This window comes from Bidens hawaiensis, unplaced genomic scaffold (assembly GCF_021521415.1).
Source record: "Bidens hawaiensis isolate Kalapana, Puna unplaced genomic scaffold, B.hawaiensis_p1.1 tig00031822_1, whole genome shotgun sequence".
In the NCBI taxonomy this organism is placed as follows: domain Eukaryota; kingdom Viridiplantae; phylum Streptophyta; class Magnoliopsida; order Asterales; family Asteraceae; genus Bidens; species Bidens hawaiensis.
Window position 1 is genome coordinate 75,369 of NW_027495385.1, and position 24,500 is coordinate 99,868.

The 24,500-nt window shown below is 41.3% G+C and overlaps 2 protein-coding genes across 2 annotated transcripts; both read left to right on the plus strand.

Moving 5' to 3' along the window:
* Positions 1-2,371: 2,371 nt before the first annotated feature.
* On the plus strand, positions 2,372-4,892 carry LOC143582638 (tyrosine--tRNA ligase 1, cytoplasmic-like). Its single transcript, XM_077065157.1, has 9 exons — positions 2,372-2,499; positions 2,587-2,876; positions 2,964-3,060; positions 3,412-3,517; positions 3,631-3,713; positions 3,792-3,937; positions 4,037-4,142; positions 4,225-4,284; positions 4,363-4,892. Exons 1-9 carry the CDS (start codon positions 2,485-2,487, stop codon positions 4,417-4,419), a joined length of 960 nt encoding a protein of 319 aa, XP_076921272.1. The 5' UTR covers positions 2,372-2,484; the 3' UTR covers positions 4,420-4,892.
* A 5,010-nt stretch (positions 4,893-9,902) lies between these two features.
* On the plus strand, positions 9,903-10,295 carry LOC143582634 (putative mitochondrial protein AtMg00820). The gene has a single exon (XM_077065151.1). The coding sequence runs from the start codon at positions 9,903-9,905 to the stop codon at positions 10,293-10,295; it is 393 nt and encodes a 130-aa protein (XP_076921266.1).
* The last annotated feature ends 14,205 nt before the right edge of the window (positions 10,296-24,500 follow it).

Genomic DNA, 24,500 nt, shown 5'->3' on the forward strand with positions numbered 1-24,500 from the left:
TACGGGACACCGAAAGGACCCGACACAAACTATTTTCAGAAAAATAGTTTCTATAGTCTATATTGTCAGGAACTTGATTTCGTTCAAAGTTTGACAAAAATTACTAAAAACGGGATCCGATTGATTATCCAAAACTCGCAATATGTTAAACCGAACCAAACTAGTTATAATATCACCCAACTCTTCACCTTCACCCCCCATGTCGCCCCCTTGCCACCTCACCCCCTCCACCTCTTTTTCTTCAAATCACCCAACACCAACTCACATTCTCAATCATCTAGCATTAATGTGTTGTAAACACTCTAAATCATCCACTTAACATCCTAACACCCAACTCATCAAAGCTACACCCTCTTCACTCTTTCTATATACTCACGGCACACACACACCCACACATTCACAAATCAAATTCAAAATACAACACACACATAAGTAAGATCAAGATCCAAGGTGAAATTAGGCTATTTGAAGGAAGAACCAAGTGGAAGGAAGTGCCAAACACACCAATATCGTCCATTTCATCATCTTAGGATCCTCAAAACCCAAGTAATTATGAGTTAATTTTTAAGATTGAATAGATAAGATTATGTTTTCTTGGGTTGAGATTGATCTTAGAAAGTGAAAATTTTGGATGCATATGTGTGTGTGTATGAGCTGTATGTATGTATTCATGTGTAAGGGGAAGAGTTGAACCCTCACATACATGCATACATTCATCCTAAAGATCACATTTGGATTGTTGAGATTGAATAGAGATGTTGTTGTTGATCAAACTAAGATATTGGATAATTAGGTGAAATCATGGATGAATTTGGTGATTGAGTTTGATGTTAGAATGGATATTGGGTAGTGAATGATCAATAAGATTAATGATATGAACGTAATCCATTGAATTGCTAGTATTGAAAATGAAATTGGCAAGAACTTGTTCACAATTTGCAATTTAGGGATTCTTGGATTTCTTGGATAAATTGATGATTATTGATAATTGATGAAGTTAGGGATTGATATTGATGATAGGTTGTATGTTAGAGAATTCATAATCTAGTAATTTGAAAGACAAGGCTTAAAGATGATTGTTGAAAATTGTTAAGTTGTTAAATAAGGAAACTTTGATGGATGCATAGTTGAATCTTTGATTGTTTAACATACATGATTATGAAAGATGATGAGTATTTACTTAAACTATGATAGAATACATCATCGAAGTGTCTATTGGATTATTGAATGAATTACTTGCCACCTACTTGCTAGAAATAGAAACTTTGTAATTTGAACAATAGAAAATTCAAAATTAAAATAGAACCATAGGTTTCATGAAATCTTGTCAAACTAGTTGAATGAGATAAATAAGAATCATACTTGATTATAATTGCAAGCTTGGATTAGAAAGAATTATTAAAAATTAAAAGTTGTTATAAAATGAAACTTTGTTGATTGAAAACTTAGGAAATTCACAATTTGATTAGTTAATGATGAAACACTTGAACTTGTACATAGATGATGAGATGATTTGATGATGATAGAAATGATCATATGCTTGGTGATTTGATTTAAAATAAACATACATGATTAGGCATGCATGTTAAGAACATCTAAAAAGGGAATAAGGAATATATTTGAAAAATGTAAGTTTAGCTTGTTGTGAAGACATGATAATGACAAAGATTTGGACTTTTGGATGTTATGATGATGATGCTTGTTATAGAATATTTTGCTAAGATAATTATTACCATTATTAGTAAACTTAAGTTATGAAACTAGGAGCTTAAATTGATTGAAATATGTTATATGAAATTATGTTATCAAATCTGGAAATAATAGTAAATTATATGTTATAATGTGTATATTTAATTCATAAGATAATTGGTATTGACTTATTTGGTTTATTTTACCTGTCAATAACTTTTACAGTCGAAAAATCGACTTTTAAACGCAAACCGATACAACGATTAGCGAATGTTTTATAACAGCCCCTAAAATTGTAAAATACTCATATATAACATAAGTTAATATATAAAAAGAGGACAATATAATAAAACTTGGTTCTAAACGATTCGTGTCGTGGAAAACTAAAGTAATATATTAGAATTATTTCATAATAAAATAATTCAAAACTAAAGTAATATATTCAGGTATTTTAATTTGATTGATTATGCAACAAGATATCAACTTAATTTGTATAAAATGTTCATTTATGCACCCTAATTTTGATTTACGTCGATACTTTCATAAACCATAATTTTGGCAACAGGTTATTTTCTGCATCATTGACACTAATCGTTTCGTTTGATCAATCACTAATCGTTTATACACCCTAAAGTTGGATACTTTCTTAAACCCTAATTAGTTTACACTATAATGACGAGTCTGGAAGAACGATTCAGAATTGGTGAAGAATGTATTCAAGAGCAAGAGCTCCTCAATCTTCTCGCCAACAAGCCCCAACCCATTTGCTACGACGGCTTCGAACCCTCTGGCCGAATGCATATAGCACAGGTATGCATCAATGTATCTTCAATCCCTTTATTTGTTTTAGTTTGTTTTAATTAATTATGTTATAACTGTGATCCTCCTGTTTTATAGGGTGTTATGAAGACATTAAGTGCCAACAAACTCGTATCAGCTGGCTGCAAATTCAAGATTTGGATTGCGGACTGGTTCGCGTTCTTAAACGATAAAATGGGGGGTGATTTGGATAAAATCCAAACCGTCGGCCGTTATCTCATCGAGATATGGAAGGCCGCGGGGATGAATTTAGAAGGAGGTCAGGTGGAGTTTCTTTGGTCCTCTGAGGAAATCAATTCTCGGCCACAAGAGTACTGGCCTCGAGTCATGGACATCGCTCGGAGGAACAAACTTTCTCGGATTATAAAGTAGTTACAAAAGTCGAATACATCCATTATTATTGTCAACTGGTTTAAATGCTACTAATGATATGTTTACATTATCAGTTCTTGTAGGTGTGGTCAAATTATGGGACGAGATGATCAGCATAAGTTGTCGGCTGCGCAGATTTTCTACCCGTGTATGCAATGTGCTGATATATTCTTTCTTAAGGTCGGTTGTGTTTCTCAAACTCGAATATGTCAAATTTAGGTTTTACCTTTTGTTATACTTAGTTTTGGTTCTTGAAAGTATTTCTTCATGGTTAATGGTAACGGTTTCGTTTTGCTGGTTTCAATAGTTGAGCGGGTCGGTACATGAGAACGTAAAGACTAACCTTTGGTAGACAACCTGGTCATAATTGTGTAAAATCGCATCCCTTAGCGGGTCGAGTTTATTCGACATTCATTCTTCTTATAGTTTGTACTTGATTGATATTGAAACTAGTAACGGGTCAAGTTTCAAATTTTCCTTCTTATTGTAGCTTTCTTTGTCTTACTAATCCTTATTTGTTTGTTGAAACAGGCCGACATCTGTCAGTTAGGCATGGATCAAAGGAAAGTGAATGTGCTTGCTAGGGAGTACTGTGATGATATAAAAAAGAAAAACAAGCCAATCATTTTGTCACACCGTAAGAGCCAAGTTTTAACTTTCTTGCATGTGCGCGCACACACACATGTTTTGTATGTATTTATGTATCTATATTTGACATTATTATTATTATTTCTTGGTTGATGTGCACAGACATGCTTCCTGGGCTCTTGAAAGGGCAAGACAAAATGTCGAAATCTGATCCTTCTTCTGCCATCTTTATGGAAGATAACGAGGTACAATTTGGCCTTCGTGTTACATTTGCATTCTGGCTGTGTTATATTAATTTCAGGTGCCTGTTATTAATGTCACAGGAAGCGGTTATACATAAGATAAACAATGCATATTGCCCACTGAATGTCGTTGAGAAGAACCCTTGTCTTGAGTACCTAAAGTACATTGTGTTTCCAAGGTTTAACGAGTTCAAGGTTGAAAGAAAAGCAGAAAACCTTGGAGAAAAGTGAGTTTGATGTCTTTCTATTGTCATTTTAATTAAATTGTATTTGCGTTCATGCTTATTATTTTATTTACTTGCTGTATGAAAACGGTTTATAATCAGGACCTATACAAGCTTTGAAGAACTCGCTGCTGATTATGAAAAGGGGGATCTGCCTCCTGCAGACTTAAAACCTGCTCTATCAAAGGCCTTAAACACGATATTGCAGGTTTGCTATTTATATTGTTTTATCAGTTTATTTCATCTATACATTTAACTTCAAAGATATTCATAGTTAACATGAAATGCAGCCTGTTCGTGATCATTTCGAGAATGACAAGAATGCTAAGGCGTTATTCGAGACGGTGGAGGTACGCAAGTTTTCAAGTTTGTTGTTTTTTACAAACTCACGTTGTTGTACTTTTCATTTATAGCTTTTTTACTTGCAGGGTTTTACCAAGGCACAGAGGGATCAAACCAGCGAGGCTAACAAGGCTGAAATTTGAACACTTGGTCTGTAATGCTTAGCACTCAAATTATTAACTTAGTTACTCGTGAAACATCATGTTATCGATCGACTTAGAGGGAATTAATATGCTTATTAATGACAATTTGTTGGTATCGCTAGTTGTTCACTAGCCAAGGAAACTAGTGTGAATATATAGGTTCATGGGCCTTTTTCCCACAGTTAAAACATGTTACTGCTTTGAGTTGAAAATTACCAGAGTATTTGCACAGCTTATTATCTTATTTGCGTTATCAAAACTCAGTACGCTCTCAAGTGTTTGGATGTGATCGAAAGCTTTAAGTGCACTATAGCTTAAACAAACTGTTAATTTATTCGTGGTTTCGTTGTATGCTTATTCGCATCCTTTTACAAGTTCAACGTCACACAAACCTACATGGCGTGGACATTATTATGCAGAATGTTCTATTTCCCACATCTAAAACATGTTATTTGGTTGAGTCTGAATACCCGCGTATAGGGGCGTTAGGGTTCACGTATCTACACTACATATTATCTTATTTGCATTGTTAGACAAGATATTATTTCATATTTAAATAATGTCTAATTGTATAGGGTCTAGTTTGTATTATTCAAGTCTATATATATCTTGTAATCTCATTATTATTCATAATAACAATTATCATTCCCTCTGATTAACTTGGTATCAAAGCCAGTTATTCCTAACCCTAATTTCTGCAGCACAAACCTGCCGGCCCTACCTTTATTATTATTATTATTATTATTATTATTATTATTATTATTATTATTATTATTAACAACAGTGATCACAGAACAACAGCCTTTCTGTTGTCTTCCTCCGCTATACCATCCCTCCCATCTTCCTCTTTCTTTTTCTAAAACTAATTACCTATGCCACCCTCACTGCTTTTGATCAAAAAGAAAAAGCAGTCTACAACTCCCACAAGTTTGGATTTACCCTAACTCCGATAACTACAGTTCCTGGTTATTCACCTGTTCTTAGTCACCAATAATCTCTTTGGTTATATTGACAGAACCATACCCTGCCCTCCAACCACCATAACTGTTCCTGCAGACCCTCCCAAAAATAATGCACCTGCACCACCACCCGAATCCCAACCCAATCCACAGTACCCAATCTGGCTTTCCAACGATGCACACGTTCGGATGATCCTTATCTCCACTATCTCTGAGGGCGCTTTACATCATGCCAGAGGCACTCTTACTGCCCGTGACCTTTGGCTTGCCCTAGAGCGGGCCTTTGCACCTTACACTTCCTCCCGAGAATATACCTTAAAAACACAACTTTTTAAGGATTGAGATGAAGGCTGATGTAACCCCTACAGCATACCTCCAACGTGCACAAGAATACGCCTCTGCCCTAGCTAATATTGGCGAACCCTTGAAAGAAAAAGACCTTGTTATGATGGTTATTTCTGGCCTACATGACGAATACCATGGCGTTAAGACCACGGCCCTTACTCGTCAATTTGCTTATAACGAACTTCATGCCGTGATTGCTGATCACGACTATATGCTTAAACGTTCTGCCCCAATTGTTCCACCTACTCAAGTATTCTCAGCCATGGCTCCTACTTCGGCTAAACCCACCGGAGGCAGCCCTACACCGCCATCAGATGCGGCTGTCCAACAACTGGCGCCCAACTTGGTGTGCAACTTCAGTTGCCATCTCAGCCCCAAGCCTTCTGAACTAACCCATCTGGCAACAATCGTTTCAACAATCGGCAGGGTAACAGTCGTGGACGTGGTAGCTCTAATCGCCCGGGTGGCCCGAGTGGTGGAAATCTCAATCAATTCAGTTGGGCATCAAATCAGAACGTAGTTTATGGATCCTGTCACAGGTGTGGCATAAGGCATCTCCCCACTCACTGTCCTAATCGGGACCCAGCCACTGTTCGCCCAAGACAACAGCCATTGGCTAATTTTGCAGATACCAGGTCATATGCTTCTTCTTCTTGGCTCCCAGACATGGGCTCTAGTCATCATGTTGCCCCAGATTTCTCTAGTTTCGAGCATTCGGATGCATATATGGCGGTGACAACCTCCATGTTGGCAATGGTAAGGGTCTACCAATTTTACGTACTGGCTCATCCACATTTAATTCCCCAAACCGTACCTTTAACCTTACCAATATCCTACATGTACCTGAAATTAAACAAAACCTCCTTTCTGTTCAAAAATTTTGTCGTGTTAATTATGTTTATTTTGAATTTCACGATTCTTTCTTTTCTGTGAAGGACAAGTTTACACACACTACCCTCCTCACGGGTCCAAGTAATGATGGGCTCTACTCACTTCGGCTTCCAAGACAACAAGCTATTTCTAAAACTGCCTTTTCTGCTCATCGTGCTTCCTCCAACATTTGGCATTAAAGATTGGGACATCCTCATCCTCAGCTTTTGAAGTCAATGTTGTTTTTTATCATTTACCTTTGAATAACAATAATTGTTCTGTTTCTTTTTGTGAACCTTGTTCTATTGGAAAATCATCAAAATTACATTTGTTATCTTCTACTTTTAAAAGTACATATATTTTAGATTTGCTTATTTGTGACGTCTGGGGACCCGCCCCGATTCCATCTAGTGAGGGTCACAATTATTTTCTTTTGTGTGTAGATCAATTTTCCAAATTCATATGGATTTTTCCATTTAAACATAAATCTGATGTCTATAATATTTTTAAACAATTTCTGGTTATGGTTGAACGACAATTTCACACCAAACTTAAACGGGTCCAAACTGATGGGGGTGGAGAATTCCGGTCTCTATCCACCTTCTTTCAATCATTAGGAATTCTTCATCGCCTATCCTGTCCACACACCAGCAAACAAAATGGTGTTGTGGAACGTCGACACCGACACGTGGTTGAAACAGGTCTCACTTTACTTGCTCAATCTCATGTGCCACATCGTTTCTGGCATTTTGCCTTTGAAACCGTTGTCTACCTTATTAACTGCATGCCTTCACGCTCCAATTCTTCTCGCTCTCCTTTTCAACATCTTTTTCGTCATCCACCCGATTACTCCTTTTTAAAAATCTTTGGTTCACAATGTTTTCCCCACCTACGTCCTTACAACAGACACAAAATTGACTTCCGTTCCTCTCCATCTGTCTTTCTCGGATATAGCTCCCATCATCATGGTTATCGGTGTTTTGACCCCGAAACCAAGCGGACATACATTGCCCGGCATGTTCGCTTCAATGAACTCTGTTTTCCATTCAAATCTTCTCAACTTAACAATCTTCACTCCCCTTTGATGTGCTAGAAACAGTCAATTAAATATTAACTAAACTAAACAAGTAATAAAAACTAGACTTAAGACTCAACTACACACAACACCGGCAAGTGAACCGGTCAATTGTACTAAAGCTAAGTAAGTCCGGAATATCGAATCCACAGGACTCTATAAATTACGTTAATTAACTAATTAGACTCGACTTACGACACGACTATTTATTATTAATGTTTAAAGGGGGTTTTTAAACTAGGATTTAACTAAGAAAGCAAATAAACAAGTAAACAAGAAATAAGCAATTAAACACAAGATCGAAACCAATCAGAGAAGGAATCTACCTAGGTAAGAATCCCATTCATCAACAATCATCAAGCAACGGACAAATAACATGATTATGGAAACTGATTTCTAAACGTATTCATCTAACAAACCCTAAAGGACCCTTGACTGAATCAAATGAAATCCCAAAGAACAATTATTAGATTATTAAGCAATCAGTTGAATTGATTTCCGCAAAGTTATCAAATAGGGTTAATTAATAGTATCTAAAGCAAGCAATCTAACGAAACACTAAACCCTAGATAACTTGATAAGATAACATGACATCATGAACATGGATCAACACAAGCAAGAATATTGTCACTATCTATCCTAGCATGCAATTGACCAAGACACATGAACAATTCCTCACCTTACAGCTATTGGAATTTAGCAAAGCATTCAAAATCTTAATCAACAATCAACAAGCGTCTATAATCTAATAGGCCTATTCAACCATAATAATCAAAACACCAAGTAAAGATTAAACATAAACCCTAAATCTAAAGAACACAATCAAAAGATAAAAGATATATGTGAAGCAATAGTTAACAATCAATCAAGATAATAAATACTTATACGCATCATAAAAACAAAACCAAGTCTTTTACTATTAATAAAACGAAACCATAATCAAAGCATAAGTCCAAAGCAAGAATCAAGTCTCAAACATGTTCATCAAACCTAGGTAGACATGAAGTCTAGCCTAGAATCATTATTAAAAACAATCCTAAACAAGTCTTAAAAACAAAGAGGCAAGACATGACAAATAATGAACAAGGAACGAAAGTTAGAGCGATAAAACCCTTTGCAATTGATCCTCGAACACCCGGATGAAAGCTCTCTTGATCCTCCTTAGTTCCTAGCTTCAAATCACCTTCAAATCCTTGGAAAAACTCTAAAAATCGGCTGCTCTTAAGCTTAGAATCGGCTAGGTTTGCAAGAGATGTTTATATAATCGAGTAGCGGGCTTGGACTTGCAAAAACGAGCCGACCAGAAGGCCTAGGCGCCGCGCGGAGGGAATAGCCTCACCCGGTCGCGCGCGGCGGCGCCCTCCAGGAGGGAATTTTTGGATTTTTTTGTTATTTTGTTTTATTTATTGCTAAATCATGCTAGATTTCTTCCTTGAACTCCAAGCAACGATAGGAACCTTCTAGGCCTTCTTTTCCTTGACTTACAAACCACCATCTTCATGAAAAAAAATCAAAACTCTAAGTGAACTAATCATGTAACCGGTGACGATTAAAACTAACATAAACTTCTTATGAAATGATAGAAAGAATAAGAACTTAACATGCAAGACATCAAATGAGTTAAAACATGATAATTCTATAATACTTGACTCAAAACCTTAAATAATAAGAGATAAACAAAACTCGAACTAAAACGAACTCAAAACATTAAATAAACATAACTTTACACGGAATTCGAGATGTATAAATAGACGTATATCACCCTTCACCTTCTCCGGACCCCTATGTCTCTATATATCCCAATCCACCTGACACCGATGACTTTATCCCACCTTCCGTAGAACAAAATACCACATCTATGGCTGCAAACCAGCCTTCACCAGCTGTTGTCCCAGCCTTCCCAACAGCGGGAATACCTGTCCCACCTCCTCCACCACCTTCTATGCCTCCCCTAATCCATATCTACCATCGCCGCCACAAACGACCCTCCCAAACATCCACCAACCAGCCCCAAAACAACACTCATACAGCCACCGAACAACCCCAAAACAGTTTCCAGACAACCCCAAACCAGTACCCAAACAGCTACTCGTCCTCGACCTTCTAATCTTCGGCCCAACCTAAAAACTTCCACACCCTACAACATATCATCATTTACCTCTTCTACCATCGACCCTAACACCGAACCAGCCTCCTTTACTATTTCCAACACTTTTCCTCAATGGCGACAAGCTATGGCAGATGAATACTCGGCACTTTTAAAAAATGGCACACGGTCACTAGTTCCTCGTGTTCCGGGTTCTATTATTGTCGATTGCAAATGGGTTTACAAGATTAAGCGGGACCCAAAGGGGACGATTCAACGTTATAAAGCTCGGTTAGTGGCCAAAGGGTTTCGACAACAACCGGGTATTGACTACAAGGAAACATTCAGTCCTGTGGTCAAGGCAACCACTATTCGTATTGTGCTTTCTTTGCCGATCACGGCCCTTCGTCAGTTAGACGTTCAAAATGCTTTCCTGCATGGAGCCTTAAAAGAGACTTTTATCTCCAGCAGCCGCAAGGCTTTGTGGATCCTCACAAACCGGATCATGTCTGCTTACTGCACAAGCCTTTGTATGGGCTAAAACAAGCCCCACGTGCTTGGTTTCATCAGCTGTCTTCCACCTTGCATCAGCTTGGGTTTCGAGGCTCCAAAACTGATCAGTCTTTGTTTATTTACACCTCCGGGGTCACGGTACTTTATATGTTGGTATATGTTGACAACATCATAATTACAGGTAATGGTCCAAAGGCTGTTGATGCGATTATTAGCCACCTCAGTCGAACTTACCCTATTCAGGATATGGGCAAACTTTCTTATTTTTGGGGATTGTTTCCAAAGGGGCTGACATCATTTTATCTCAACAAACGTATATTTTGGAGCTTCTACAAAAAGCAGGCCTATTGGACTCCAAACCCTTCTCCTCTCCAATTTCTACATCAGCAAATCTTACTTTAGAGGACAGTCCACCATTTGCCAATTCGGCACGCTATTGACAAGTTGTCGGGGCTTTACAATATGTCAACATTTCCCGTTCGGACATCGCCTTTGAAGTCAACAAGGTCTGCCATTTTATGCAATCTCCGACGGAGAATCATTGGTCCGCAGTAAAGCGTATTTTGCGGTACTTAAAGGGTACTCTCTCCCACGGCTTGCTTGTTCAGCAACAGTCTACTCAAGTTCTCCATGCCTATGCAGATTCAACCTTCAACAATCTGTCCGCTTTCTTAGATGCTGACTGGGTTAGGTGTCCAGATGACCGTCGTGCCACGGGGGGATTTGCTATCTATTTAGGGTGTAATCTTGTCTCGTGGTGTGCACGTAAACAGAAAACTGTCTCTCGGTCATCCACAGAATCGGAGTATAAAGCTCTAGCTGATGCAGTTTCTGAACTCACTTGGATACAATCCGTTTTACAAGAATTACGGTCCCAGTTCGCTCAACTCCTACATTGTGATGTGATAATCTCGGAGCCACATACTTATCAGCCAATCCGGTATTTCATGCCCGCACAAAGCATATTGAAGTTGATTCCCATTCAGTTCGTGAAAGAGTCGCTAAAGGTCAACTCTCAGTACAATTCATCACTACAGATGATCAGATTGCCGACATCTTTACAAAGCCTCTGTCTATTCAACGTTTTCTCTTTATTCGATCCAAGCTAAGAGTCGCTTCCCGGCCTTAGCTTGCGGGGGGGATGTTAGACAAGATATTATTCCATATTTGAATAATGTCTAATTGTATAGGGTATAGTTTGTATTATTCAAGTCAATCTATATATATCTTGTAATCTCATTATTATTATTATTATTATTATTATTATTATTATTATTCACAATAACAATTATCATTCCCTCTTATTAACTTGCATTATCAAGACCCAATAAGTTGGGTCATGTTGTGAGTTGCTTTAGAATATTTGCATAAAAGTAATTATCAATAGGAGTTAGTAGTAGAGGTCACCTGTAAACTACTACTGATTAGCAGCTACTTGCTTAGTGCTGCTTAGTGTTAGCTGGTCAAGTTGTCTGCACTAACTGTATTGTAGACAAATTGTCTAAGACAATGAGATTGGGATAACAATTGGCTTTCTTTATATCGTTTACAAGCCCGATACATTATTATGTGAGAATTTCAAAACATGTATGATGTAGCTATGAAGTTTGATTTTGCTGATGCCCTTTTTGTACAATGTGATCTAATAGCTCGTAAACTCTTCTCGGTTTTTTTCTAATTACGAAACCCCCTTTATGTTTTGTGCTACCTTTCCTCTTTTCCATAGTGTAATTAACCTAAAATTCAGTTTACATTACAAACACTCCAAACAGACTTCACCTGTGTCACAAGTCACAACTTACAAAGGTGCGGTGTAGGGGTTAACGTGTTTATGCAACTTGTTGTTATCTTTTATATTGTGTTATCAAAATGCAATAAGCTCGATCCTTTTACTCAAGAAAATAATTAAAGTGTTTTGAGGAGTCGATCACTAGCCAAACACATGCTTGAAAAGGCATTAACAGTCTGAACTTGAGCTATAGAGATTGCTTGGATTGGCTCCAAGTCCAAGCCTTTAGAACCAAGTAAAGATTTTACTTTACCATGCCCAAATGACAATGAACGGTTAGTTGGTTCGTTGCTTGGTTAGCTTGAGTAGGGGCGCACAAAATTCGGTTTATCTACAAACTGGTAGAAACTGAATTCGAATTTAGTCAACACTATTCAAAGAACCAACTATAGTTAAAGAACGGGTCATGCATAGTAATGCCAATGTAGTTTTTAAAAAATGAGTTTAGTTCACAAGTGAAAAGTGTGAATTATTGGTCAATGGTCACAATCAAATTGTGATCCTGTGTTAAGACTTAAGAGCACGTTAATTAAGCCATGTATTTGTGGATTTTATCAGCCACTTTTTAAAACTTTGTATTCTAAGTCTAACAATCCATAGTTACAAATTCGCTATCTTTTTATTATTTTTTTAACTATCTTCATTATCAATTTTCAAAACTTTATTTTTTTTTTCTCTATTTTTGTTTTCATTTCACTTGACAACACACGACAAGAAATCCCCTTATGAATATTGTATCACAATTCACAAACTGAATGATTTGAAACATCCAACTAGTCCAAATTTATGACTTCAACCATAGAACAACTCCATAGTGAGCAGGTTAACTACGTTAGTAAGTTATATTTTAATTTTTAAGATTTCTCTCACCGAATGGATATTATTACAATATAAATTAGTTAAAAGAACCCTTCGAGTCGTGGCTCGTGTGGTTTACACGTTACAAGTGAATCCTCCGGTCATGAGTTCGAGGGTGTGGTGGTGGTGGTAAAAAAAAAGAAGTTAAAAGAACCATAACAAATACCTAACGCTTAGAAGGCATATAGAACGTGTCAAGAGGTTGAATATAGTTTGTCAATAGTGGTTACTAGTTAGTCGGTTAAAATGGTTAGTGCTTAGATCGTTAGTTAGTTGTATGAACCCGTATAAATACCTAGTATGTACAAATCGGGTGATGGGCCTAAATCGATTCAGGATGTAAACCGGATCGGTTTGGTCAAAACCAGTTTGGGTCATGTAAAACCGGTTTTGGTGGAAAATAATAGAACCCTATACAAATCGGTTCAGGGGTCAGTTTGAAACCGGTTTGGGTATACAAACTAGCGTTTTGGTCGGTTTGAAAGCGGGTTGAGGAGAATTGGTCAGGCTACAAACCGGCTTGGGCCACAAGAGGGAGAACCGGTATACAAAATTCAGGGTAGGGCGGGTTGAAATCAGTTTGGGCCAGACTGGTTTTTGTGTGCTATCGGGACGGGATAGAAACCGATTTCCAGGCCCAAACCGGGTTTTTTTTTTCCATTTCTACCCATCTGCATTGCAAGAAAATTCCACGCACCAAAACAGAACTTAGTAAATAGTAAATCTCATGATGTTTGTGGATATTATTATATAAGCTTTTGTCAGAATATGACGCACAATAACGGAACAATTCAACGCTGCCTAAATTACCAGATTTTGTAGAATATAATGTTAACAAATGTCGACAAAAACACTCCTGTTTTGGCCTTCAACTGTAACTAGTTTGACTTTATAGTCTATACTACAATTCAAGTTGACGTTAACAACAATTGTCTTTATCATGTTTAAAATGGAAAAAATGAAGAAAAGTAATCAGGTTTCAAATTTTGGGTTTGTAAATAATTTAGGTATTAAAAATTATATTCATTGAGGTATGCCCATTCTTGGTAGCCCAGTCTTGGCTACGTGCGGCTATGTGTACACGTACATTTATCTATTTATTTATTGTCTCATAAAATATGTAATTAAATAATAAAAAGTAGAAAATATGTGGGAAGGGTGAGTATGGTAGCATTGAGGGTAAAAATATGTTTGGGTAAAAATTTGATGTGGCATGTTGATTAAACTTGCTTGTGAGAATGATGAATTGTAGTGTTGCGGTCAGTCTAATAAAAGTAACGATGCGCACTATTTTTAGAATCATGTCGGTTGGTCGTAAAGTGAATTGCATTCATAACCGGTTCGGTGAAGTACCCTATAAGAAGTTTTCTTTTGAACCAACTTGTTATGGGTCAGACGGTTTCAACTAACAAAGTGGATAGGTTACTGGACTAGATTTTTTTTTATTCTAAATCATTTAATAAGTGATTCAATAATATTTTATAATTCATAACTTTTTTAACATTGACACGCTGTGAAGAAGCTGGGTGAAGAAACACTAAGTTACCCCGGGCAGATTATGGATAATCTGGGGGTTAAATAGATGTTTCCCACGAGGGGTTAGACCCGGCAAAGATGGTTCTTCTGATAACCTGCAAAACAGACACCGTGAGCTCGTCACTGAGAAGGGGGGGGTACCTCCTTGTGACCACCCTCCGGCGTGAGAATCAGACTAGATTGCTCTTGAATATAAGTGTATATTAAGAGATTGCTAGAGCAGATATCAGGTATAAGATGTAAGATACAAGATAAGATGAGATGATCATACCATTTGGGGTATTTATAGCCGAAGGTAGGTTTCCAAGAGGGTATAGCCGGCTGAATAGTATTCCTGTTCTACCAACTGTGGCCTACGCACGTGCCATGCTGGCAGTTGGTGGGTAGGCAGCGGCTGACAGTGACCAGGCCTGCTGTGTACTATTCCTTTTCCACCAACTGCAGGCTATGCACGTGGTATGACAGGAGTTAGTGAGTAGTTAGCGGCTAATAGTGACATACAGTACAAGAGCATGCTGCTCGCCATACTGTTGTCAGTGGGCTGTCGTATCTCTGGTCAGATCTTTTGCCCATACCTCGTCAGGTACAGTACAAAAGATCTTCCAGTATCGTACGGACTGGCTCATTTGGGCGGGAGTATTCCCCCTCCCGCCTTTGTGCGAGATTGTTCCCGGCTTTGCTCATTCCTTCAGGTGACTACTGAATTATTAAGAGCTAAGTGCCTTATGCGTGTAGCCTTGCTGCGCGGGTGGCCTTCCCTGATGGCTTGTATCCGCAGCTGCGGGAACAGGCGGAGTACTTCACCATTGGGAGGCATTTCCTGCGGGAACAGCTTGCGTACTGCGCGTAAGGACGTCACGTCTCTGAGCATGGTGGGTCCTGCGGATCCAGTTGGTTTCTGCGCAGACGTCTCTCTTCAAGGTGAGTCCTGTGGGTCCAACTGGGCTCTGCTGGGACCTACCTCTTCAAGTCCCCCCAGTCCAATGTTCTTCTCATGAGTGTTTAATAAGTGAGGTGAACTTTTGGACTTAAGCAAAGGGTTTTTGAAAAGGGTTTAGTTTTAAGGTTTTCCATGGGGATTCTTCCCGCGGAAGTCCTTGTGTCACTTGCAGAAATTCCCGACTTTCCTGCTTGATCTTTGGGTATGATGCGGGTAGGTCTGTAACCTCCTCGCAAGTCAGGAGCGTTGAGTCACACTTGTGTGGATTCTCCATGAGGTTTTGGTAGTTTTGAACATAGTGATCAATTATGTTAAAACCACCAATTCCATCTTGAAGCTTCAAACAATGTAGTTCTCGACGTTCCCGCTATGCGGGGATGTTATTCCCGTTTCCGCAAGCATTGCCCAGAAGATCCTTCTTGGTTTCAATTCCCTGCGGAGCGCTAGGTATGTGAAGGGTTTTGCCTTGACACTGTACCCGCACTCGTCTTACGGTTACTTTATTTCCAAGGTATTCCTGGCGTCAATTCCCTGCGGGTGTTAAGTATGTGAAGGGTTTTGCCTTAACACTGTACTCGCACCTGTCTTACAGTTACTTGGTTGCCAAGGTAAGGGGTATTTTCCCGCTTACTTTTGAATCTTTTTGAAATTTTGAAATTCGAAGAGTTGGTGAAAGGATAAGAACAGTCCAAACTGTTGAAACGTCGTCCGACGGTTTCTTCTGACTGTGTCAGGACGTGCAGGAAGTTATGGTGACGTGACAGTACATGGTCATTCCAGACGCTTTTTCAGGCGCGTGGGCACGATTTTTTCGGGCGCGTGGCCGCGAAATTAATGGCACGCGTCCTTTCAACAGCTGTTGCCAGCTTGCTCTTTGCCACGTGTCATAGTTTCATTGCACATGCGATTTCTCTCTCTTCCGCACTAAATTCATCGCATTGATTGCGATTAGTATATAAAGGGGGAGAGGGTCCTTTGTAATCCACACTTTCACTTTTCTCTTCATCTTCAAAACGATTTCCGGCGAATACTCACATTTTCAGTCGAGCATTCTCTTGAAATCGTTCTCTTCTTTCATACCTGCAAGATGTCTTCTGCTCACGATCTTGAGGCTACAGCCCAGGAGGCTGGGGTGTACGCCGAGAACCCGTCATCCACGTCCGACAAGGATGACAAGAGTACTGCTGGCGAGTGCCAGTGTGCTCTGCCTGTCGATCTATATCAGTACATCGTCAGGAAGTTCATGCTCGAGTCTTTCGAGCCTGAGTTTCCTGAACCTCACCAGACGGTGTATGATGCCCCCAGAGGCAAGATCGGGGTATATGCCGCATTCTTTGTCTATGGGAATCTTAGGTTCCCCCTGACGAAGTTTGTGTACCGTGTTCTGGAGAGGCACGGTGTACACCTGACCGAGGTACACCCGATGGCGATCGCAAAGATTCGCCACTTCGAGTGGGTGTGCCGGATTCTGGGCGTTGAGCCCTTCGTCGACCTCCTGATGACCTTCTACTCTTGGAGGTGCATCCAGGGGTGGTATACTCTGATAACCCGGATCAAGGGTTTGAAGATTTGCGCAACCGAGCGCAGTCTTCGTTCATGGAAGCGGGAGTTCTTTTATATCTCCGCTCGCGCCATCCCCCTTGCCATGAAGTTCAAGAATGGGCAAGCACTCCCTAGCCTTCACGCCTCCAACTACCAGGAGGCGGAATGGTTCTCAAAGATTTCCCGAGTCCAATCTCCGGTATACCGCTTTGCGGAGTCCGGGATGGTGATGCTCGGGATGAGCCGGGTGTGGAAGGATGCGGAGGCGCAAAATATCCCGATCGTCCTTGAATACGGTTTGAACTCTGTCCCTTACGGTATGCTCTGTCTTCTTTGTTTATATAGGTTTGTCTTCTAACTATTTTTCTTTTATTTCAGAGGGGAACGACTTGCAGTCGCTCCTACATCCGCGGGAGGCTGATAGTCCCGCTCGGATGGGTACTCGTGCTCTAGATGAGAACGAGTTGCCCATCCTTGAACAGACGGCTGATCGGTTCGTGGAGGTCTACCCGCCAGGCCACGAGATCCTGAGCGCCAGGCGGCCAAGTAAGGAGTTATTCAACCCTCGACCCCTCAATGCTGAAACCTCTGCTGGAATTCCTCTAATCTTGTGTTCTGATGAGGAATCCGCAGATGGTCCTCCGTTGGTGCGGAAGAAGAAGGCTGCCGGCGGGAAGGGGAAGGCGAAGGTTGCCTCCACTGCCGATCCGGTGCCTCGGTCTGATTCAGAGACTGAGAACGAGGAGGTGGCGGGGAACCCTGGTGGTGATAAGACCACTGCTCCGGAGGCTGAGACGACCGTCACCTCCGAGCAGCCCAGGACAACGACGGTGAGCGGCGTGAAGAGGCCGGCTCCATCGGGTTCGTCCCCGCCTGTTCGCACTTTTAGGCTCAAGAAAACCCGTAAGTACAAACTTCCTTTACTTTTTAACTTCATATCTTTCCGCCATTATACTTATATCTTCTTTGTGCAGGCGTGGATGCTACCGCATTCCAGGGTGAAGCGGGGAGGAGCACCTCCGGACCCATGAAGGTAGGTTTGGTCAACCTGCCTGAGGCGATGACCCAGGCGGCTGCGCCTGCTTCAATTGGTTCAGTTGCTCACCCAGTTGAGCCAACTGTTCCAACTGCGATGACATCACCGCCGGCTGTCAGTGCCATATTTACTGAATCTTTCACTGAGCCGGCGGTGACTGTTTCTGCGGATTCCACCGCAGCGGCGACCACGGTTGTGAGTTCACCTACTGTGAGTTCACCTCCGTTGGTTTCTACTACCGCGGCGGCCTTCACCATGCCTCCTCCGTCATCGGCAACGACGGCCGATCCTTCAGGTATGCTTGGGGCTTCTCGCCAACCTCTGACTCCTTCCCATCTGCCTGACCTCTTGGACGGATTTCCCTTGGGTTCAGGTGATGGGTTTGGCGGCTATCGGCCTGTTGTCGACCCTACAGGTGCGTAGGGTTCTTTTGGCCTTTTTTTTTTATTTATATCATCTTTTCCTAACTGCTTTTTGTTTTTTGCAGTGTCGGATTCCAATGAAGTGTATGTTCCACGATGGAACATCCGCCGAGGAACAACCCTTCGCATGCCTGTGGAGTGCGTGGAGTGGGCTCGTCACGCAGCTCCCAGTGGTGCGTTGGGGGAAGCCATGGCTAGCTACCAGGAGGGTAGGCTAACCAATGAGCTTCGGGTTCTCCTGGCCCGGATGCAGCCGCTCGTCGAGCTGCTTTGTCGTGAAAACGACAAGTTAAAAGCAGCTCGCATCCAAGAAGTAGCTCAGGCGCGGGCTGTCCGGGAGGAGAATAGGAGGCTTACCGCAGTGGCTGCGGAAAAGGAGAAGGCCTTCAAGGCCCTCGAGGTTGAAGTTCAGGCCCGGCTCGAGGCCCGTTCCAAGGCTGCCCAAGCTGTTAACGAACAGCTTCGGCTGGCTAAGGAAACTACACGGAACGCAACCGAGAGGGCCACCAAGGCTGAAGCTGTTGCTGAGCCTTTACGCCTCGAGAATGAGGAACTTAAAGCCAAACTAGAGGCGCTCCAACAGGCTCATGATGCCTTGGCGATGGAAGACGCCAAGAAGCTCCAAGAGATCTTGGACTAGAGGGGCGTGCTTGACCACACTGAGCGGAAGCTAAAGGGCGTTGAAGAGGCTGCTGCAAAGGAAGTGTTGCTTGCCAACCTCAATAAAAGTGAAGCCGAACGCGCCCGTAACCAAGCTCAAGCCGCCCTCCAAGAGGCTCTGGTTGCCAAGGAATGGCTTCTTCGAGAAGCGTTGTCTCAGGTAAGCTTAACTTCATAATGTCTTTACGCTTTTCTTTGTAAATAGAAAAGGTTTTGATACTTGTATTTTTTCTTTTTGTAGGTTGTGCATCGGGTCTTCACGGATACGTCTTATGATGATGCTATGAGCGCAGCCCTCAACGCTTCTCATGAGGATGGGGAAAAGGCCGGCTTCCTGCTTGGTCTAGGGTTCGTTGAGAAAGGCATCCCGCCTTCCAACTTCCCTTTATTTGATGTGGATATTGAAGCTGTATACGACCAAGCAGTGAATCAGTATGCCGCCTTCCCGCATCCGGTGGTGGAGAAGGTAAACAAAGTTGCCGCTGCTGATGATGGGCTAGCTATCCTTAAAGCTTTCCTTGAACCGCCACACTCTACTGATGGTGCGGGTCCAAGTGGAAGTGGTCCTGAGGCTTGATCCTGAAGATCCCTTTCCACCATTAGAGTAGATTTTTATTTTTGTATAGCTTCTTTTGTATGCGGGTATGTACCCAGCAATCTTTGTAATATTTGAATTTCGATGGAATAAAGATTATTTGCCAATCCCTTGCCTTGTTTATTTCACGCATATTCTAATTTAACTTAGTAGTTTCTTTAGTACTTAGATAATTTAACTTTTCAACGTGGTAGATAATAAGTTAAAGTTTTGCGTCCTCTTTCATGATTGTGCGGATAAGACCGTCACTTGCACTTAGTAGGATGGCTAAACTTTACCTATATCTGACCTGCGTGGAAGTTTTCCTCATCTTTTCCTTTGAAATTTTCTAAGTATTTTGAATAAGTTAACCGTTCGACGCGCGGTTGTCAATAGGTTAGTTCGGTTTCCTCTATCATGATTTGTGCGGTTAGGACCGGCACTTTCATTTAGTGGGATGACCAAAGTTTACCTATGACTGACCTGCGTGAAGGTTTACCGTTTTTTGGGTTTATGCGGGTTTTGCCGCCTTCCCCACGCAACGACTTTCCACGTAATTATGCGGTGAGTACCGGCATCAGTGTTGAATAAATTAACCGTTCGACGCGCGGTTGTTAATAGGTTAGTGGTCAGTTTCCTCTATCATGATTCGTGTGGATAGACCGGCACTTTCATTTAGTGGGATGACTGAACTTTACCTTTAACTGACCTGCGTGAAGGTTTACCGTTTTTTGGGTTTATGCGGGTTTTGCCGCCTTCCCCACGCAACGACTTTCCACGTAATTATGCGGTGAAAACCGGCATATCCGTGTGGAAAGTTCATAAGTATAAATGTAAAATCATCAGCGTCGATGTTCTAAGGAGAATCATTTCCATTAGAAGTGGCTCTGGGCCTTTTCTTTACAAATTTGGAATTGATCTACATGCAAACTGTGTAATTGAGCTCCCTTCCATGTTGTTGGGATGGGAGTGCCATCGAGCCGATATGCACCTGGTTCGGGATCTCGTTGTTTACGCAGTATGTAGTCTCCAACATTGAAACTTCAATTTTATTCGTGTTTTCCCCAGCTGGGGTTCTACACGCATCAGCCTGCTCAGCGTTCGTTACGCCACGAGGTGTGCGAGCGTCCCATCTCTGACAAATGCTTCGACGATGTCCTTTACGTCTGTGCATTCTTCAGTGTTGTGGCCTTTTGTCCTGTGAAAGTCACAGTATTTGCTCCGATCAGCATTGTGACGATGTCGGATTATTGGAGCCTTTGGCCATGGGAGCTCCTCAGTGGCGAATATCTCGGTGACGCTTTTGGTGAGTGGCGTCCATCTGGAGTTCTGGTTCGACTGTACGTTATCCCTTCCGCCTAACCGATGTTGCAAGCCGGATGAGGTGTCAAAGTTTACCCTTGACTGCCAAATGCCTAGCTTCCGCTTTTTGTTTAGTCGGGCGGTAAGGACGTTGTCTTCTCTTGTTTTCTGGGTGTAGAGGTTTGTGCTCTGGGGGAGGTCTCTACCCAGTTGCTTCTCCGTTTCCGCAAAGCATTTAGCTGCTGTCATGATGGCATCCCATGTGGATGGCATGCCATCTTCACCCGTTAAGGTGCGGATGAGCTCTGGGTCGTTCGCGCCCTGGATGAAAGCAGCGCGAACAAGATCTTCGCTAATATTACCCAGACTTAGCTTCTTTGAGTTGAAGCGAGTGATGAAGTCTGGAAAAGATTCATCTTCCTCTCGAATGCATTTGAGGATTGTCCATTGCTCTTCGGTATACTTTCTTTGTTGGCTGAAGTGTTGGCTAAATTTCTGCTGGAAGTCTTCCCAATCGTAGATGTGGTGGACCGGTAGACGATCGAACCACGCTCTAGCTGCCCCAACAAGCGTCATTTGGAACATGTAACACCACGTAGGTTCCGTCCAACTACTGACTGCCCCCGCTATGAACCTGTTCAAATGATCGTCTGGATCAGATATACCATCGTAAGTGCCGATGTTGGACATCTGTTTGGCACTTTTCGGGACGATTGCTTCCGCAATGTCCCTTGCAAATTTGGACGTTCCCGCCTTTGCAGCAGTTGGTGTAAATGTTTTGGAGAAGTCACGTGGGTTTCCACCTGCGTTTTTTGGTTTGAAGGTTTCTCCAAAACGCCTTCTCGGTTGGGAGTCCGTTTCCTTACGCTTCCCTTTTGCCCTATGACGAGGGTTTGCGTCACTATCGGATTCCTCCGAATCATTGTCCCAGTACTCTCCAAATTCCTCAGGCTGTTGGAGTGAACGTAAGCGTTCATCCAACTCATCTTGGAATTCTTTTTGACGTGCTTCCGCCCACGCTTTAACTTCATCGAGTGTTTGGCGGGGGAGCCTCGTTCGTTGTCTCTCTAACTGGGTATCGGTGAATCCCAGTGAGCGATTATTTACTGCACTTGCCCCAGCTTGGGTAACTGGGGTAGTGTTCGTAAAATTTACTGCACTTGCCCCGGCTTGAGTAACCGGGGTAGTGTTCGTAAAAACTGTGTAGTCGCCGGTATTCCCCTCAGTAGCTGGGGTTGTGGTTACCGGGGTTTCTTTAACCATCTTTCCAGAAGTTTGAAAAAACTGAAAAGAAATGAAGTTCTAGCTTTTATGCACGGATGGCGCCAATGAAGAAACACTAAGTTACCCCGGGCAGATTACGGATAATCTGGAGGTTAAATAGATGTTTCCCACGAGGGGTTAGACCCGGCAAAGATGGTTCTTCTGATAACCTGCAAAACAGACACCGTGAGCTCGTCACTGAGAAGGGGGGGGTACCTCCTTGTGACCACCCTCCGGCGTGAGAATCAGACTAGATTGCTCTTGAATATAAGTGTATATTAAGAGATTGCTAGAGCAGATATCAGGTATAAGATGTAAGATACAAGATAAGATGAGATGATCATACCATTTGGGGTATTTATAGCCGAAGGTAGGTTTCCAAGAGGGTATAGCCGGCTGAATAGTATTCCTGTTCTACCAACTGTGGCCTACGCACGTGCCATGCTGGCAGTTGGTGGGTAGGCAGCGGCTGACAGTGACCAGGCCTGCTGTGTACTATTCCTTTTCCACCAACTGCAGGCTATGCACGTGGTATGACAGGAGTTGGTGAGTAGGTAGCGGCTAATAGTGACATACAGTACAAGAGCATGCTGCTCGCCATACTGTTGTCAGTGGGCTGTCGTATCTCTGGTCAGATCTTTTGCCCATACCTCGTCAGGTACAGTACAAAAGATCTTCCAGTATCGTACGGACTGGCTCATTTGGGCGGGAGTATTCCCCCTCCCGCCTTTGTGCGGGATTGTTCCCGGCTTTGCTCATTCCTTCAGGTGACTACTGAATTATTGAGAGCTAAGTGCCTTGTGCGTGTAGCCTTGCTGCGCGGGTGGCCTTCCCTGATGGCTTGTATCCGCAGCTGCGGGAACAGGCGGAGTACTTCACCATTGGGAGGCATTTCCTGCGGGAACAGCTTGCGTACTGCGCGTAAGGACGTCACGTCTCTGAGCATGGTGGGTCCTGCGGATCCAGTTGGTTTCTGCGCAGACGTCTCTCTTCAAGGTGAGTTTTGTGGGTCCAACTGGGCTCTGTTGGGACCTACCTCTTCACTGGGGATGGGTGGGGGAAACGGGATAGGCGGGAGTACCATTATGAGTGGTTTTGGGCTTTAAGAATAAATGGGGAGAATAAGAAAAGGTGGAATGATGCCGAGAATGGAAAGAAATAGTGAAAACGTGAAAAAACTAATATAACATGTAATATAAAATGAGAAAATTGGAAAAATAAGAGAGTACTCCCAAAGTCCCAATGCTCAAAGTTATTAAGTGATGATGTATTTTACATTAAAGTAGTTACGTATGTTAAATTTTATATTACTTGTGACAACATTCGGTTTTTAAACTATTATGAGATGCACAACGAGTAGACGAGTAACGATAGACTTGATGATCGACCCGGGTATGAAAGTATTAAGCTTAGAAAGCATTTAATTTCTCCCTTTTAAGTTGGAACTAAATGGAAGAGAGAGACTACAAAATAGGCAAATAGACAATTTTTTATTTTTATAACCCTCACGTGGGACAACGTGAGAACGGTTAATAGCGACTGAAGGCATCGAGACATCAAAAGTAGGGACACATGAAGCACTATAATCAAAACGTTGCATCGAAATTTATTATTAAAAAAAGAGAGAAAGATACAATGACAACTTTTTATCCCCTCTATTACGGGGTGGTTTACGATATTCGTTTATAATATTTATATATTTTTTGAATTTTGATTTTATTTATTATAAAAAATTTAATAATATAATTATGATTTGATGATTAAATGGTTATACAGATAAATGATATGTTATAGCCCGTCTTAAAAGCTATATGAGTTTGGTGAGATACATGAACCGTTTATTTTTTTTACTATAAAATTGTTTTCTAACTATAAATAATATCTTTTTACAAAGTTTGGATATTAATTTTTAATATGTTTATATTTATATGATTTTTATATTAAATATTTGGTAAGATTAATTTTTTATTTAATATGATGTTATAACATGTTTAAGGGCTATCTGGGTTTGATGAGACTCATATCCGTGAACTGAAAAAATGCATAAGAGTCTTCATCTACAAATAAAGTAGTCTTGAGGCTTAAGAGAATGTAAATAATTTTTAAATGTTTTGTTTATATATATATTTAAGATTATCATAATTTAATATTTTAAATATCACTCCTAAAACCAAAATAAAAATAAGTGTAAGGTTGTAATAAATAACAATTACAAGGTCAAATACGTCAATATACAGTTGAGCTGCATCTCCCGACACTCTCCACCTGCCCTTCGGAATCTTTGTACTTCGACAAACTTTAATCCTCTCTC